Raw genomic sequence first — 17,839 nt, forward strand, 5'->3', positions numbered from 1 at the left:
GCCCATGCCCCAAAGTCTAGAAACACCTCTATAGTTGTCAGGAGAACAGGCACTTTTAATATCTAAGCATTGGAGGCTGTTGTGAGGACAGGGGATATAATGCCAATCAAGTGCCTGTCCGTGCCTGCTACATCGATGTCACCATCATCCTCGTGGTTGTCGCTATAATTTCAGGGAGACAGCCGCCGGCCCCTACGGCGATCCAAGAGAAGACGGGTTATTACCACCCTGGAACTGGAGGAGGACGATCAAGGACCCTTTCCCAAACTTGCTGGGGAGGTGAGGAAGGCCCCCGCCACCCTCTCTGACTAGGCACGCCCCCTTTGGCAGGAGGACCGAGTCTTGAAGGGCTACTGCTCGGGAGGCCAGGGAGTTCCGTGGGAGGAGGAATGCTCTGCCCTGGGTTCTAGAACCCACTCTACCTCTACCTGACTGGGGGGCTTCGGGCAAGTCACTTCATGTGAGCGTGTGCCGAGAACATCAGTCCCATGGGACAAGCCCTGCTTTATTTGGCCCATGCAAGCGTATTATTTAAAAATAAGGAGGGGCGCCTGGGTGGCTCAGTCGGTTAAGCGACTGCCTTCGGCTCAGGTCGTGGTCCTGGAGTCCCGGGATCGAGTCCCGCATCGGGCTCCCTGCTCGGCGGGGGGTCTGCTTCTCCCTCTGACCCTCCCCCCTCTCATGCTCTCTGTCTCTCATTCTCTCTGTCTCAAATAAATAAATAAAATCTTTAAAAAAAAAAATAAGGAGATGGTGGTTACCAGAGACTGGGAGGTGGGGGCAGAAGGGAGATTAAAAAAATAAATAAATAGGAAAAGCAAAGCTGGGCTGCCAGGGCTGGCAGGGAGGAGGTCATGAGGGCTTATTGTGTGAGGGGGACAGAGCGTCAGTTTGATAAGATGACAAGAGGTCTGGTCACGGATGGTGGTGGTGGCCACCCAACAGTGTGAGTGTGCTTAGTCCCGCCTGAATGCACACTTCAAAATGAGGAAGGTAGTAAACTTTATGTTGTGTGTATTTTACCACAAGGAGATGGAAACGACAGGACGATTGTAGTAGAAATTCTGTACTTCTAGCGGCTTTCTGAAAGTTGGAAGATCTGCCCACAGGGAGCCTACGTTCCCACATGGCAACAACTGGATGGGGCTTGAGTTTCCCACGGTCCCCCCGCTCCCTGTCGTCTCCCTCCCTCTGAGGTCGAAGCCGTCACGTGACCATGTTGGGATGCTGGACTTTTTGCACGTGGCCATGTCATTCTTTCCATGACACTCCTGACCCGATGGACCTGTGAATTACATGCTGAGTGACTAGATCCCTACAGCATTGACATCCAACGATTTCTGGACAAAGAAATTAAAATAATTTGTATTTTTGCAGTGTTTATAAAAATAGTAGATGCCTGCTATAAAAAAAATACAGAAAGTTTTCAAGGCTCAGTGGTTGAAACGATCTACTCCTAAGAGTCTGGAGGACGCAGTGGGCTCATACCGCAGACGCAACACACCCTTGCTGCCTCCGGGAGTCCCACATCCTTGCTGTTTCCCCACCACGCGGTGCTGTCAACGACAGTACCTACATTATAGGGTCGTGTTAAAGATTAAATAGGCTAGGGCAAGTAAGGCATGGCTCATGCTAAGCCCTTTCTAAATGTTAGCCGCGCGAGGGTTCCTCCTCTCTCCCTGAAGGGATCACCCGTATTAACACATTGGGGTGTGCTCTTTCAGATATTTCTCTATAGTCTGACCAAGGTGAGTCCATATTGACAACATGGGCTCGCACTACATCTATCGTCTGCAAGTTGCCTTTCTGGTTTCCCAGTGAGGCATGGCCCCCTTTCTGGGGCAAAGCCTGTAAGTCCTAAAGACTGGGGGCCCCTGCCCCATGAAGGGGGTACTGCACTAGGATTCTTTCCCTTGGGAAGGACATGTGCGTTCTTCCCACTTGTTCCCTGTGACAAACCTCATTCCCGCCTCTTTGCATGTCTGTTTCTTTTGGATAAACCCTCAGATGAGCGATTGCGAGGTGTGGTGCTTTAAAAATGCCTTTGAATCCTAGCCTGGATATTTGGCATGCCTTGTGGTTTATTCTCATTCTCTTCTCCCCCCCCCCCCCTTGTTTTTTCCTTTGCAGCTGTTCAATGATGTGTCCCATAACATGTCATTAATATATTTAATCAGTGGACCTGGTGTGGATGAATATCCGGAGATTGGTTTGTTTTCTGTAGAAGATCAGAGGAACGGGTGAGTGTATGTTCACCGCCCTGTCGATCGAGAGACAACACCGTCTTTTACGGTACCTAACATTTGATATATTCTCAGCTTGGATTTATTGTAAAGTTGTTGTGGGACTATTGTATTCGGCAAGCATTAGTTAAGCTGCCCACGTGCCATGCCGTGGGAGACTGCACATTACACACTGTGGCAAGCTTTAAAAGCATGCATGAGCAGGGAGGCTAATTTTGTAACGTTCTTTTAAAGTTCTGGACTCTGTGATGATGTATGTGAGCCACTAGATCTTCCTTCTAATGACCGGATTCCCAGCACCAACGGGATATCCGAAAGCGTTTGGGGATAGGGCTATAGAATGTTTATAAAATGGCCTAATTTGGTTTTGAGTCACAGTTGAAATGTGTGGACAGAAGCTACAAGCAGACCCCACAGTTGCCTAACACCTGATGAACAAGCAATTACATACCGGTGTTGGTTTGTTCTTGTGACTCCCCGTGTTCTTTAGGATCTCCTAACCCCAACACCATGGTCTACTCTGAATTTGAAATCCAGGTTCAAAACCAGGAAAGGAAGCGATAAAGTAAAATGCCTAAGCCATGGTGGTGTATTAGGCTACCAGCCTCACCTTATAGGGGATGCTCAGGATGCTATATAGCCTTTGTTGTTTTGACTTCTGCTGGGAACTGAGCTTGGTTCTCGGGCCTGCTTCGTGGTACATTAACTTCTTCAGGGTGGGAAAGAACACCTCAAAGAAGTAATTTATATACCTTTTCTCCAATGACCTCAAAATATTTATATACATAATAAAATGGATGCCCTTAACTCATTGATAGGCTCTGAATCTCTAGTTTTTAAGCAAGGAGAAATTCTCCCCAAACTCCAGAAGTCATGCAGAGATGACTCTGGAGGTCTTCACTATATTCACATAAACCCCTGCCTCATCTAGTGAATGTGCAATGTCTGTTAGACAGAAGGAACATAGAGTGATGTGAGGGGACCCTGGGCAGCCCTGCTAAATCTTGAGCGAGCAAACAGATCACCAAGGGATCTTGTAAAAATGCAGATTTGTTTCTGTAAGTCAGGGTGGAGCCCGAGACTCTCCATCTCCAGCCAGCTCCCAGGAGAGGGTGCTGCGCTGGCCCGTGGCTGCTGGGTGAGCTCAAGCCCGAGATCTGATCCCCCCAACCGTTATCACAGCCGTCGTTTTACACCAAACTCTACAATCACTTGCTAGCTGGCCCGTCATTTGACTGTGAACTTCCACGAGGGAAGACAGGGTGGGGATTTGGAGGCGTGCCCCCACCCGTGGCTCTGTCTCATGTCCCTGGTTTACTGTCTCCTTATTACTTCTCACCACCTGAACTGTATGCCTGAAACGTGTTTGGTTCTCTGTGGGTGGTCAATCTCCCCACTAGAACGCATTTCCCCCGAGTCAGGAATAGGGCTCTGCACGTTGTGGGTTTTCAGTCAATTATGTTCCATGAATGAATGAGCATGGCAGAATGCAGTCTCTTCTTCCAGGGTGTTATGTGTTGAATTGTGCCTTCCAAAAAGATGGGTTCAAGTCCTACCCCTGGTACCTGTGAATATGACCTTATTGGGATATAGGGTCTTTGTAGATGTCATCAAATTAAGGTGAGGTCATACTGGATTAGGGTGGCTGGCATCCTTATAAAGGGAGGGGGATTTGGACACAGAGGACAGAGGGGAGAAGGCTGGAGACAGAGACGGGTGTGATACATCTGTAGGCGGGGGACACCAGGATTGCTGGCAGCCCCCAGCAGCTGGGGGAGAGGCTCAGAGTCTCCAGAGGAAACCAAGCCTGTTCTAGTTTCCAGAAGCGTGAGAGAACACATTTTGTTGTAAGGCACCTGGTTGTTGCAGCAGATATAGGAAACTAGCAAGCAGGGGTTACCATACATGCTAGGAAGACAAGAAACAGTCTGATGAGAAGGATTACCAGCTGTGAAAAGTGGGCTAAGCAGGAGTCACAGAAACACCACACAGGCCGGGCCTTCGGGCTCAGCCACCTGCTTCTGCAGAAGGATGCTTGCTACCGGGTTTTGGCCATGCATAAAGCCAGGATGTATTAGAAACGAAGTCAGCCCGAGGGTTGGCCAAAAGGCATTCCCAGTAGAACTGCTGTGTTCTTGGGGAAGAGTGAAGGAGTCACAAGAATTAGCCAAAACATATAAAAACTTGTGTTTGGGAGGTGGGGTGGGGAGGGCTGACTTCTTGTTAATTCCGTAAGCCTGCAAAGAATGCAGTGTCACCAGCTGAGAATTCCTGGAAGATTTAAGACACAGCTGGAAAGGGGAAAAGTCTGACTTTTTCTGTGTAGGAGTCTCGTCTGTTTATATCAAAATATGCTCAATTTCATCGGATACAAATACACTCAGGAAAGTCATTCTTTTTTTTAAAGATTTTATTTATTTATTTGACAGAGAGAGACACAGCGAGAGAGGGAACACAAGCAGGGGGAGTCAGGGAGGGAGAAGCAGGCCCCCCGCTGAGCAAAGAGCCCGATGCGGGGCTCGATCCCAGGACCCTGGGATCATGACCTGAGCTGAAGGCAGACGCTTAACGACTGAGCCACCCAGGCACCCAAGTCATTCTTTTATATTCCTCAAAATCATCATTTGTGGATCTTTATGCCAATGCACTCATCTTTGCCTACTTGAAACCTATGCATACAAGTGACTTTGTCTTGTGTGTTTGGCATTTAAGGTACTCCCGTGTGCTTGTCTGTGACTAAGAGTACATATCCAGCATGTGCCATTTCAGTGGTCATATGCCCCTCCATCATGTCACCGCACTGTGGTGTGTCACTCAAGGATCTAAATCTTAAGGCTGTAACAAAAGGCTGAAAACCGTTTCCAAGTGCAGAAAATATCCATGACATTTCTTTTCTCCATTGCAATTCTGAGTCCCCGAAATTCTTAGCGTCTTGCCAAAGAATAAACAGCACTTACGCCTCTCAGGCATCTAACAGAACTGACGATCTCTGATGTAGCTTTTAGGATAATAAATGGAATATAAAATAATAAACAAAACAAACATGGGGTTCTTAATTTTAAGTGGAAGGATTACAGTTGGCGCTGTGTTGGGGCCAGAAGTCTGCGGGATTAGGGAGCAGAGATGCCCGCGCAGTCATAAATTATAGAAGAGCATGTGGAAATGGTGTGGGAGAAAGCCAATTTGCTTGAACAGAAATTTAAAAATGTATGTTGGACTCCCGGGAGCAGACCAGTGCAGTGGTCTTGAGGGGAGAGGAGACAGCTGAACCCGGAGAGCCTGGGGCCCAGGCCACCACTGGAGGACAGCTGGTGGGACCACCATGGTGGAAGCTGATGAGTGGATGCCAACAAGTCTGCAGGAAAGAGGCCCAGGGAGGTGGGTGCAGTGGAGATCTTGTGGGCTCTGGGGAAAGGAGAGATTTCTGCCTGAAGCTGGCAAGGTGCTAAGACCCCCGGCTGGTGAAGCTGCCTGCTGTGGGCTCTGGGTGGCTGTGGAGGGGAGTGATGGTGTAGGCAAGTCTACATCTACTTGGACTTGAATCTGGGCTGCACTGAGTGGACAGCCACGGAACCTCTCCGTGGTCCACAGTAGGGCGCCAAGAATGCCTCCCTCTAAGGCTTCTGTGAGGCAGGAAGGAGGTGATCTATGTAGGAGCTCGGTCCTGGGCCTCACTGAAGCTGCTTCTCCTGGAATAAAGCCCGTGCTTGCTCAGTGTCCCCCCAGCAGGGCTCTGTACCTGCAAGCAGACAACCCTTGAGAAAGCATTGTTCCCAGAGCGGAGAGCTCTTCCGCGCAATGTCACCCCTTCCCACTCCTTTTTCTGGGACTCTGAACTCCTTCTGTCTCAGCGCTGACTCCCCACAATCTCTTCAGCTTTCAACAAATAAAATCACTGTTTATCCTAGAGCAACAGAGATTCAGTGGCAATGTCATATTAGACTTATTTTAATATATATATTATATATAATATAGTATATATGTTGGGGTGCCAACAATATATAATATATATAACATATATTATATGTATTGGGTGGCTCAGTTGGTTAAGCATCTGACTCTTGATTTCGGCTCAGGTCATGATCTCAGGGTCCTGGGATCGAGCCCCGTGTCAGGTTCTGCACTCAGCTCTCGCTCTCCCTTTGCCTCTCCCACCTCTGGCTCTCTCTCTGTCAAAGAAATAGATAATTCTTTTTTTAAATATATATATATATATATGGTGCTCCCTTTGGCAGCATGTAGACTAAAACTGGAATGATACAGAGAAGATTAGGATGTCCCCTTGCACAAGGATGGCAGGCAAATTTGTGAAGCATTCCATATTTAGAAAAACAAAAATAAATAATATATATGGTTGCCCACTTTTTATTTTATAAGTAGGGACTTTTAAAAATTAATAGACTTTATTCTAGAATTGTTTTAGGTTGACAGAAGAGGAGAGTGGAAAGTACAGGGTGTCTGCTCCCCCTCTTTCCCTCCCCCCCCAGTTTCCTCTCTCGTTAACGTCGCACATTAGTGCAGTACGTTTATGACAGTGGATGAGCCAATACGATACATTATTATTAACAAAGCCCATAGTTCACATTAGGGCTCGCTTTTGGTGCTGCACATTCTATGGGTTTGGACAAATTGTATATGACATGTATCCACCCTTATAGTACCACATAGAGTATTTTCACTGCCCTAAAACTCCCCTGTGCTCCCCATTATCCAACCATCCCTCTTTCCTGAGCCCTCGGCAGCTGTGATCCTTCTGCTATCTCCATACGTTTGCCTTTTCCAGGATGTCATATGGTTGGAATCATATGGTGTGTATACAGCCAGTTCAGATTGGTGTCTCTCACTTAGCAATGTGCACTAAAGATTCCCCCCATGTCTTTTTAGTGCTGAATAATATTCCACTGTCTGGATGGACCACAGTTTATCCGTTCACCTTGTGAAGGACATCTTGGTTGCTTCAATGTTTGATGATTATGAATAAATCCATTTTAGACAACTGTGTGCAGGTTTTTGTGTGGTCATAAGCTTTCAACTCTTTTGCATGAATACCAAGGAACATCATTGCTGGTTTGCATGGTAAGAGGATGTTTAGTTTTGTAAGAAACCGCCAAAGGAATGAGGAATTATTTGCCATCTGTATATCTTTGGAGAAAGAGATATTTGTTCAAATCCTTTGCCTATTTTTAACATTTGAAAATCAATTTTAGCAAGGTCCCAGGAAATAAAGTTAATATATAAAAGTCAATTGTATTTCTATACACTAGCAATGAATAATTGGAAATCAATATTTTAAAAACAATATCATTTATAATATTACCAAAACAAATGAAGTGCTTAGGCATAAGTCTAAAATCTGTGCAGGATCTCTTTACTCGAAACTATAAAATACTAGTGAAAGAAACCAAGGAAAACCTAACTGGATGAAAAGAGACTGTATTTATGGACTGAAAGATTGAATATTAAAGGAATAATTCTTCCCAAATTTATCTATAAATTCCGCTCAAAACTAATCAAAAGACTTGCAGAACTTTTCATAGATCTCAACAAGCTGATCCCAAACTTTATACGGGAAGGCAAACTAGCTTTTGGTTTTGTTGACTGTGTTTCGCTATTTTGAACTTTATTGATATATGTGTTTATTATTTCCTTCTTTCTGAGTTTAATTTGCTCCCTTTTTATTTTATTTATTTATTTATTTTTAAAGATTTTATTTATTTATTTGACAGAGAGAGAGAGCAGGAACACAAGCAGGGGGAGGGGGAGAGGGAGAAGCAGACTTCCTGCTGAGCAGGGAGCCCAATGTGGGGCTCAATCCCAGGACCCTGGGATCATGACCTGAGCCGAAGGCAGACGCCCAATGACTGAGCCACCCAGGCGCCCCTAATTTGCTCCTTTTTAAAGATTTATTTATTTATTTGAGAGAGAGAGACAGAGACAGGAGGGGCAAAGAGAGAGAATCGCAAGCAGACTCCAAGCTGAGCACAGAGCCCCACAAAGGGCTGGATCCCATGACCCTGAGATTGTGTCCTAAGCTGAAATCAAGAGTCTGATGCCTAACCAACTGAGCCACCCAGGCAGCCCGATTTGCTCCTTTTTTTAAAGTTCTTAAGGGACTAAAGTAAGAAGCCTAAAGTATTGCTTTGAGAGCTTTTGAGAGGAAAGACTTCCCGCTGCATGTTTGAGACGAGCGAACCCTCCTTCTTCAAGCACAGAAGTGACGTCCCCAACCACTGAAGAACCCACAACATGGCAGCAGCTGGGCTAGTTACTTTCAGTGTTCCCTTTCCCTGAAACATTCAAGGGTCTGCCCTCTGCAGCGTCTCAGGAGTGTTGGTTAGCAGTCTGTATTTCTCATGACAGCACCGACAGCAGAAACTGAGGCTCCTGAGCAACCTGGCTATGTTTCACCCGGGTAGAGAAACTGAGATTAGAACCTGATCATAACGAATGTTCACTAAGTGCCTTGTCTGAGCCAGCACTGTGGTCAGTCCCTGGGGTCACGAGGTGAAGGACAGCGATGAGATCCCTGCCCTCAGAAACTTCCCGGCTGACGCAGGAGAGGATGCAAACCGTGCAATGACGTGAACATATATCGTGCCATCAAGTAAACGATCCTGCAACACTAACACAGTTCTCTGCTTCCTAGGTTTATTTTGATGTTGTGGATCGCTTAACAAGAAAGGTCATGGATAATTCCTTGATTTTCAACATTAGGATCAGCGATGTGAACGATCACGCACCCCAGTTCCCCGAGAAGGAATTCAACACCAGTGTGAAGGAGCACTACCCTGCAGGTGCGTGCGGCGGGAGTGTGGGGGCTTCCTCTCCCCTCTGGTCCCCTCTGGTCCATCTGCTTCCATGTTGTGGTGCCGGATCCTCGTTGTCTTTAGGGAGAAATTTTATTCTTCTCATCCCGAAGGTGGCAGGCTCTGGTTTTGAGCAGAATGCTTGGAGGTCTGTAAGTATCGTTTTGTATTGGCAATAAAATGAGGTGGAAATTGTGTCTGTTGCAAGAGCTGATATGTAAAGACCAATCTAAAGTAGGTCAGATGCACTGAGGGAGAAAGGCAGAGCTGAACGGTGCCTTCCTGAATATCTCTGTAAATTTCTCACCTGTAAAATGGCAACAAGATGACATCTAAAGTTCCTGGGCTATAGATTCTGTGAGTCTTTAAATCCAAACCACTCTCACTAGAATGTGCATCTATTTTAATAACATAAAAACATTATTTATTTCACAAAGTAGTCTTTAGAAAATTTGGAAAATTCCAAGAAATTAAGACTGAACTAGAAAGCTTATTTTATACTTCCAATTAGAGATTAAGTACCATTAATGTTTTAGTTTATATTGTTTTTTTCTTTGAATTTTGTATGTGTGTGCATGTACACACGCTGTATATTTATCTATGTGTATATATATTCCCTGATTTTATATATAATTACCAATGCATTTTTCATCTTTATCATAGTGCAAAATATATAGGGGTATATAATAAATATTTACAAATGTATGGGTGTGCTTTTTCATATGTGTATATTTATGAATTTTCTCTTCTAAAACAGCAAATTTACTGTTTGTAACCTAAAAGTGTTTTCCTACAGCATCCTACTGTGTAATATTTTATTTCATGGATGTGCTTTAAGGTTTCTTAACGAATCTCCTATTGTTAGACATTTGTGTGCCATGCCCACTTTTTGTTATCTTCACAAAATATGCTTCAGTGAACACATTTGAGCTAAATCTGTGTCCATTGAAGCATTATCTACTTGGCATAATTTACAAGAGTAGAATGGCTGGTTCTGACTGCACATACAATTTAAGTGTTCCGCTTTACTCACCTACCGGCAACATCTGGGGGGCCTGGCACGGGGTTCATCTTTGATTATTAAGTGCTTGCATATGTTGATAGGTTTCTTGTCCATTTCTGTGTACCAGATACTTGTTCCTTTCTTGGTCCATTTCTGTTCCTGTGCTTGTCATTTTTCTTCTTGATTTTAACCTTCTCATTCTGTATTAAGAATGTTTATGTCTGCCATATATATTTTACATGTTTTCCTGGTTTATCATTTCTTTTTAAATTTTGTCTATATAGTTCTTCCTGGCACACCTTTAAAAATCTGTCTGATCTATCAATTCTCTCCTTTATGTCTTCTGCATTTGCAATCGTGATTAGAAAGTTCTTGTGACTATTTAGGGGTGCCTGGGTGGCTCATTCAGTTAAGTGTCTGCCTTTGGCTCAGGTCATGATCTCAGGGTTTTGGGATTGAGCCCTGTGTCCGCCTCCCTGCTCGGCGGGAAGCCTGCTTCTCCCTCTCCCCCTATATATACTCTTTCTCTCTCTCTCAAGTAAATAAATAAAATCTTAAAAAAAAAAAAGTTCTTGTGACTATTTAAATATTCCTTTTTAGTTTTTATAGTATGTCTATAGTTTGATTTTATATTTAAATATTCAGTCCATTCTGGTGGATGCCTTAATGTCATTTAGCAAAGAATCATCATTCTACTGGTTTGATATGCTGCTTTTGGTCAATAGTAACTGTTAAAACAATTCTTTCCAGGTCAACCCATTTTCCAGATGTTAACAGTTGATTTGGATGAAGAAAATACTCCAAATTCTCAAGTCCTTTATTTCCTTATTTCTCAAACACTGTCACTGAAAGAAAGTGGCTTCCAGATTGACCATATTAGTGGAGAAATACAACTCTCAGGATGCTTAGATTATGAGGTTATGTTGATTTTATTATTTTTAAAAAGTGAAATGTGTTCTCTATCTCGGAGCCCCAGACTTAGGATTTATGTTTGTAGTGGAAAACCCTCTGTGGCTGGACTTGCTATTGAAATTGCTATAATGGATTATTACTTTATTAATACTTCCCTTTGCTGTATTTGAAGGGCTTGACTGTTCTTTTCCTTCCCACATAGACTGCTCCGTGGTTTACACTACTAGTTGGAGCGAAGGATTTCGGAGAACCTCCCTTGACATCCACAGCCTCGGTTCATGTGAACGTGCAAGAAGGCAACAACCACAGGCCCACGTTTACCCAGGAGAACGTAAGACACCTGGGCCTCCTCAGACGCCACGGCCTTGCATAAACGGCCCCAAATTCTAGGCTCAGTTTTGCTGAGGGAATTCTCCATAACGCCCAAGATACATGTCATTCTCCAAGATCACTTAAACTAGATGAAGACATCAACCAACCTGATATAGAATCATTTAATAATAGACTTGCAAGCTTACGTTTTTTTACTGTTTTGTGCCAGAAACTGTGCTCAGAGCTTTCACGTGCATGCTTTCATTTTTTTTTTTTTTAAAGATTTTATTTATTTATTTGAGACAGAGAGAATGAGAGAGACAGAGAGCACATGAGAGGGGGAAGGGTCAGAGGGAGAAGCAGGCTCCTCGCCGAGCAGGGAGCCCGATGCGGGACTCGATCCCGGGACTCCAGGATCATGACCTGAGCCGAAGGCAGTCGCTTAACCAACTGAGCCACCCAGGCGCCCCATGCATGCTTTCATTTTGAATTGTTGGGACTCACACATGATTTCTGTCTTACAGACGAGGAAGCCGAGGCACAGGGAAGATAGAGAATCCATGCTCACTCTACATGGAGGTTTCTCAGTTCCACACAATTGACGGGGGATGGGAAATTCATTGTTGTAGGATCAGGGGAGGCAGGCCAGTGCACCGTAGGATGTTTAGCAGCATCCCTGACCTGCACCCACTAGATACCATGGGCACCTCCCAGGTGTGACAGCCAAAAATGTCTGCAGACATTGCCCAATGTCCCCTGGGGGGCAGGTTTGCCCCCGGGTGAGAATCTAGACCTGAGCTTTTCCACAACATCTGGAGTTCTAGAATAGGGAAGATGAGCAGGTGGGCTCTGGCTGAGCCTTTCTCAGATCACCTGATTTACATACAGGGTTCCACATGGGAATTCAGATGCTACCAATCTGCATGCTTGAAGAAAGCACTGAAACCCACATTCCAGATCATTTGGAAATGCCACACCACTTGAGATACGCAAGATTGCTAAAAACACTCAGGATTTGTTTCCTATTTTATATTTTTTGCTCTCTCATATGCATTTTTTAAAAGAAAAATATGCATTTTACTTCTGACCTCTCTCAGTGAGGCCTTTCCCGACGACCTAGTTCAATCCCCAACACAGCATCCACCCCCTCCTCCCTGTCCCTACCCAACACACACACACACACACACACACACACACACACTTAATCATCTGCTCCCTGGGGATGGAGTTTTGCCCATCCTGTTCACAGCACCTAAGACAGAATCTGACACATTGGAGCCTTTGTTGAATATTAATAAATGCTACAATTATTTTCAAAAAGTATCGTTTGAAAAAAAATTTAAAAATTGTATAGACAAGGGGTGCATGGGTGGCTCAGTTGGTTGTGTCCGACTCGTAATCTCTGCTCATGTCTTGATCTCAGGGTTGTGAGTTCAGGCCCCACGTTGGGCTCCATGCTGGGCATGGAGCCTACTCAAAAAAAATCTTAAAAAAAATTATATAGAGAAAAGCTGAATTGTTTTCAAATGAAAACACCTCACCAAACAGTACAGAATAACTGAAACATATCGAACCTTGTTTTGAAATCCTTCTCTGGCTTAGTAAAAAGCTCTGCTCTCAAAACAAAGGAAAATAAACCCTATTTCCATGTACTCGTCAAAGAGAAATTATCTTGTCACCAAAAGCACTGAGTAACAAGCTAAAGATCTATATGTGTTAGAAAAATGATTGTCTTAATCTAAGTTACCGTAAGAGTTCTATTTTAGAAGAGTTAGGTTTTTTTAGCAGCATAAACTAGGATGTGCATTATTATTTTAAAGATTCTTAGAAAAACAGTGCATCGAGTTGGATTTAAGAGGACTTTTAAAGTTATTCGGCTGTAGACACGAGTCACAGGGAGAAGGAACAGATGCTTGTTGTGATGGGTCGGACAGAGCTTCAGATCGCTTGAGGTCAAGTTCAATAGCATATATCTATGTTCTTGTGCTAGGGACTTACATTTTCTGTCTTGCTTTCTTTTTCAGTTGTGTGTCTTTATCCCCATGGCATGGACATGATGATTGCCTCTCCCAGTACAGGATTCAGATTTCTGAAGGCTGCACAAGCCAGAGCGTGTCGCGTCTCCTGGTCCAAGATGGTGACTTGCCATTTACATCAGCTTGGAGAGTAAAATTTCACATACTGAATGGCAATGAAGAGGGACATCTGGACATTCTGACTGACCCCGAGACCAATGAAGGGATTTTTTTTTTTAAGATTTTATTTATTTATTTGAGAGAGAGAATGAGATAGAGAGAGCATGAGAGGGGGGAGGGTCAGAGGGAGAAGCAGCCTCCCCGCTGAGCAGGGAGCCCGATGCGGGACTCGATCCAGGGACTCCAGGATCACGACCTGAACCGAAGGCAGTCGCCCAACCAACTGAACCACCCAGGCGCCCCCCAATGAAGGGATTTTAAATGTGATCAAGGTAAAGCCATCGGGGAAGGTGCACCTGCCAGGTGGCTGCAGTGTCGGGCCCCTCTCCGCAGGAGTCCTGATGGGAGATGGCAGCTAGCGTCGGGAGTGCCCGCCAGGCCACGCATGTGAGGCGTGGCATGCTGTGCGTCCCAGGGGCGCCCAGTGAGGGGGGCAGGCTGTGTCACGAGTGCCGGCTGCTGCAGGCCCTTGGCCCTTTTGCCTTTGTGGAGCCTCCCCACCACAACAATATCAATACTGAAAATTACTTTTGACAAGGTGCCAAGTTCTTCAACATTTAATTTTTTCTGTTTGAGACAAAATAGATTTATATAGGTCCTAAAATGTTTATTTTTTTTTCTGATGTGATAAAATATTTCAGACATTTTCTCTGATCCTGAAAGTTCATTTTTTTCCTTCTGAGTTTAAAAGACACTAGAAGGTGTGCATGGGCCCCTGAAAGTCCTGTGGGCCCCTGGACTTCGCCTGCTGTGCCTAATGAGGAGCTGGCCCTGCAGAAAAGTATTATTTTCTCCTTTCACTGATAAGGAACCAAGGCCCAGATAGGTTGGGTCGTTTTCATGAAGTCACACAGCCGGAGGAGCGGTTCTGACTGAGGTGGTCTGACTCCATTGCTCTCAGCTAGACCCTGGAGAGACCAGTGTCCTGGTGCCATGCTGGTGAGTCAACCTGGGGATCAAGTTGAAAGACAGGCCTGGGTCGGAAGGTCTGGGGTGGGACCTGGGCTCCCGCCTATCAGAGGAACAAAGTGCCGGGTGATGCCCGTGGGCCCCAACCATGCTGTGAACAGCAAGGCTCTGGGGTACTCCATGCCAGATGCCTGGGATTGAATATCTCAAATATTCCTAGCTTTTCAGTCCTTTTAAGTCACTGCCCACTTTGCACCCTGAGTAACTGTGATCATTAATTTCTGTATTTCCTTAAGCTCCCGTTTTTTTTTTGCAGCAGAGTTGCCACATTAATGTTTCATTAGATTATGGTTTTTGTTACATTTTTCATTACTGTCTGATGGACGGTGGCTCTTTTTTTAAATTTTTTTATTGTTATGTTAATCCCCATACATTACATCATTAGTTTTAGATGTAGTGTTCCATGATTCATTGTTTGTGCATAACATCCAGTGCTCCATGCAGAACGTGCCCTCTTTAATACCCATCACCAGGCTAACCCATCCTCCCACCCCCCTCCCCTATAGAACTCTCAGTTTGTTTTTCAGAGTCCATCGTCTCTCATGGTTCGTCTACCCCTCCGATTTCCCCCGCTTCATTCTTCCCCTCCTGCTACCTTCTTCTTCTTCTTCTTTTTTTTTTTTCTTAACATATATTGCATTATTTGTTTCAGAGGTACAGATCTGAGATTCAACAGTCTTGCACAATTCACAGCGCTTACCAGAGCACATACCCTCCCCAGTGTCTATCACCCAGTCACCCCATCCCTCCCACTCCATCCCCCACTCCAGCAACCCTCAGTTTGTTTCCTGAGATTAAGAATTCCTCATATCAGTGAGGTCATATGATACATGTCTTTCTCTGATTGACTTATTTCGCTCAGCATAACACCCTCCAGTTCCATCCACGTCATTGCAAATGGCAAGATCTCATTCCTTTTGATGGCTGCATAATATTCCATTGTGTATATATTCCACATCTTCTTTATCCATTCATCTGTCGATGGACATCTTGGCTCTTTCCACAGTTTGGCTATTGTGGACATTGCTGCTATAAACGTTGGGGTGCACGTACCCTTTCGGATCCCTACTTTTGTATCTTTGGGGTAAATATCCAGTAGTGCAATTGCTGGATCATATGGTAGCTGTATTTTCAACTTTTTGAGGAACCTCCATACTGTTTTCCAGAGTGGCTGTACCAGCTTGCATTCGATGGTGGCTCTTTTCAACCAGGAGAGGGGGAGGGGAAAAAAAAAAAGCAGAACTCCATAAGTGATTTGAAAATGGGCTGGCCACTGTCTTTTGATCATTACCAAAGACAGTATAAATAATAAATGAATTGCAAAAGCCATGCACTCTGGGTGCGCGTGATCATGTGCTGAGCTTTCTCCGGCCAGAGAAGCAGCAGGTGCTCCTGAAACCCTCTCTCTGGGACTCGCAGCCCTTGGATTATGAAACTCACCCTATACGAAGCCTTGTCATCGCTGTGGAGAATGAGGAGCCGCTCTTCCCCTGTGAGGCGGGCCAGGTCCAGGGGCCCCGGGGGGCGGCGGTGAGCACCACTGTGAGCGTGCAGGTGATGGACACCAATGACCCACCAGCCTTTTACCCCAGGAGCTTTGTCGTCAGCGAGGTTGACGGCGTCAGGCCCGGAATTCAGCTGGGAATTTTCAATGCTACAGATCCAGACAGAGCTACTGGCCAGATAAGGTGAGAAGAGAGGAACGGGGAGTGTGGTCGTTTAAACAGAACCAGCCACCTACCCGCAGGCATTCCTGGTGGAAACCTGCCCTTTGGCGGGCGGGTGAGGTTGACTCCAGCTCAGTTATGAAAATACCAGAAGCCACCAGGAGAAGGCCCGATGGCCCACGTCCAGTGCCTTCTTCCTTCTATAGCTGTCGCTGACCCCCTCCCCCCCGGGGAAGTTCCCCTTGCACTTAGCACACGTCGCTTTTATACCATTTTTCTTATATTGAAATAATTTGTTATGTGTTTCTATGTCCCTTTTTACTAAAAGTTGTAAATTGGCAGCCCTCTGGCTTCTGGGCAACAGAAGTGGGGTTTTTTAAATTTAATTGTGGTAAAATATATCTAACACAAAGTTTACCATTTTAACCATTTTTAAGTGTACAGTTCAGGGGTATTAAGTACATTCATGTTGTTGCACGTCGACCTCAGAGAGTCGGGGACCTGGGGTGGCGAAAGAACTGAGAAAAAGAGATGACAGTATGGCGAGCCGCAGGGGACCTCGAGCAAACAGCAGGTGCCGAGGTTTATTTTCCATCCTCTTACATACCTTCCACAGCGATATAGATCTGTAATGGTTTACAGCAGGGGCGTAGGAAGGCACACTCCTCCATGTACCGAGGATTAGTCAAGCACGTAAGAATCTTTAAAACAGAATAAAGGAACAGAGGAGAGTGCCCAGTGTGCCATTTACAGCTGGCTTCCTATCTACAAAATATCTTCTGCTGCGTACTTTAGAACTGACCACACACGTTCCAAGGGCATTTCACTCTGATCCTTTCGGGTTATTTTTAACCCTGCAATCTCGAGTTTTCTCAGAGATCTCGGAGTCTGAGCGAACATGCGCCACATTGTGGCATTCTGTTTCCCACAGTTGCACATTCATCCCCACCGTCCATCTCCAGAACTTTTCGATCTTATAAAACTGAAACTCTGTCCCCATGAAACGAGACCCCCATCTCTCTTCCTTCTGACTGGCAACCACCACGCTACTTTCTGTCTCTGTGAATTTGATTACTCAAGGTGCTTCAGAGAACTGGGATCATACAGTATTCGTCTTTTTGTGACTGCCTTATGCCGCTTATTCAGCACGACGTCCTCCGGGTTCATCCATGTGGTAACAGGTTGCAGACCGTCCTTCCTTTTCAAGGCTGAATACTCCTCCACTGTCTGTGTAGACCGCACTGTGTTCTTCCATCCACCTGTGGGCGTCCACTGGGTTTGCTCAGTGTTTAGCCATCGAGTTGCCATAATCCCTAGGAAGATGGCAGAGTAGGAAGCACCAGGAATCTGTCTCCCCACCCAGACAACTGCATGGGAAGAATCTCACGTACCTGTTTTGGAACTCTGGGTTCTATTGAAGGCTTGCAACTGCCAGAGAAAGGCTTGGATGGTAAACTGTGGTTAATTTTGGTCAATTATGGCTCTTAGCACAGTAGCAGCAACTCCTCCCCATCCCCAGCCAGTGGCCAGGAGCTGTGCACCTGTTCCTGGAATGGCCAAACATAGAGTTTGCAGGAGCCAGAGTGGGCAAAAAAAATCTCTGTCCCCCAAATATCAGGGATCAGTGCTCTGCTGGCTGATTGCTGCTTTCACTCCTGGAGGTGCAGCCAAAGAGGAAGGCAGCCATTGGCTTCGCCCTTCCATTGATGTGGCAGACCCCTCCCCTGCCAGC

General features: G+C 45.4%; 1 protein-coding gene and 1 non-coding gene across 2 annotated transcripts in view; both read left to right on the forward strand.

The window, feature by feature from the left end:
- Positions 1-17,839, forward strand: part of CDH26 (cadherin 26) — a 29,429-nt gene that overhangs the window by 9,825 nt on the left and 1,765 nt on the right. The window contains 9 exon segments of the mRNA XM_044919056.1: positions 175-279; positions 2,131-2,292; positions 8,890-9,037; positions 10,803-10,969; positions 11,167-11,295; positions 13,350-13,506; positions 13,715-13,743; positions 15,860-16,128; positions 17,254-17,383. Of these exon segments, the coding sequence (XP_044774991.1) occupies positions 175-279; positions 2,131-2,292; positions 8,890-9,037; positions 10,803-10,969; positions 11,167-11,295; positions 13,350-13,506; positions 13,715-13,743; positions 15,860-16,128; positions 17,254-17,383 (1,296 nt within the window).
- LOC123326068 lies at positions 6,463-6,570 on the forward strand. Its single transcript, XR_006540858.1, has one exon. It is a non-coding gene; the product is annotated as a U6 spliceosomal RNA (small nuclear RNA).

The sequence above is a fragment of the Neomonachus schauinslandi genome, chromosome 10 (genome assembly GCF_002201575.2).
Source record: "Neomonachus schauinslandi chromosome 10, ASM220157v2, whole genome shotgun sequence".
NCBI classification, from domain to species: domain Eukaryota; kingdom Metazoa; phylum Chordata; class Mammalia; order Carnivora; family Phocidae; genus Neomonachus; species Neomonachus schauinslandi.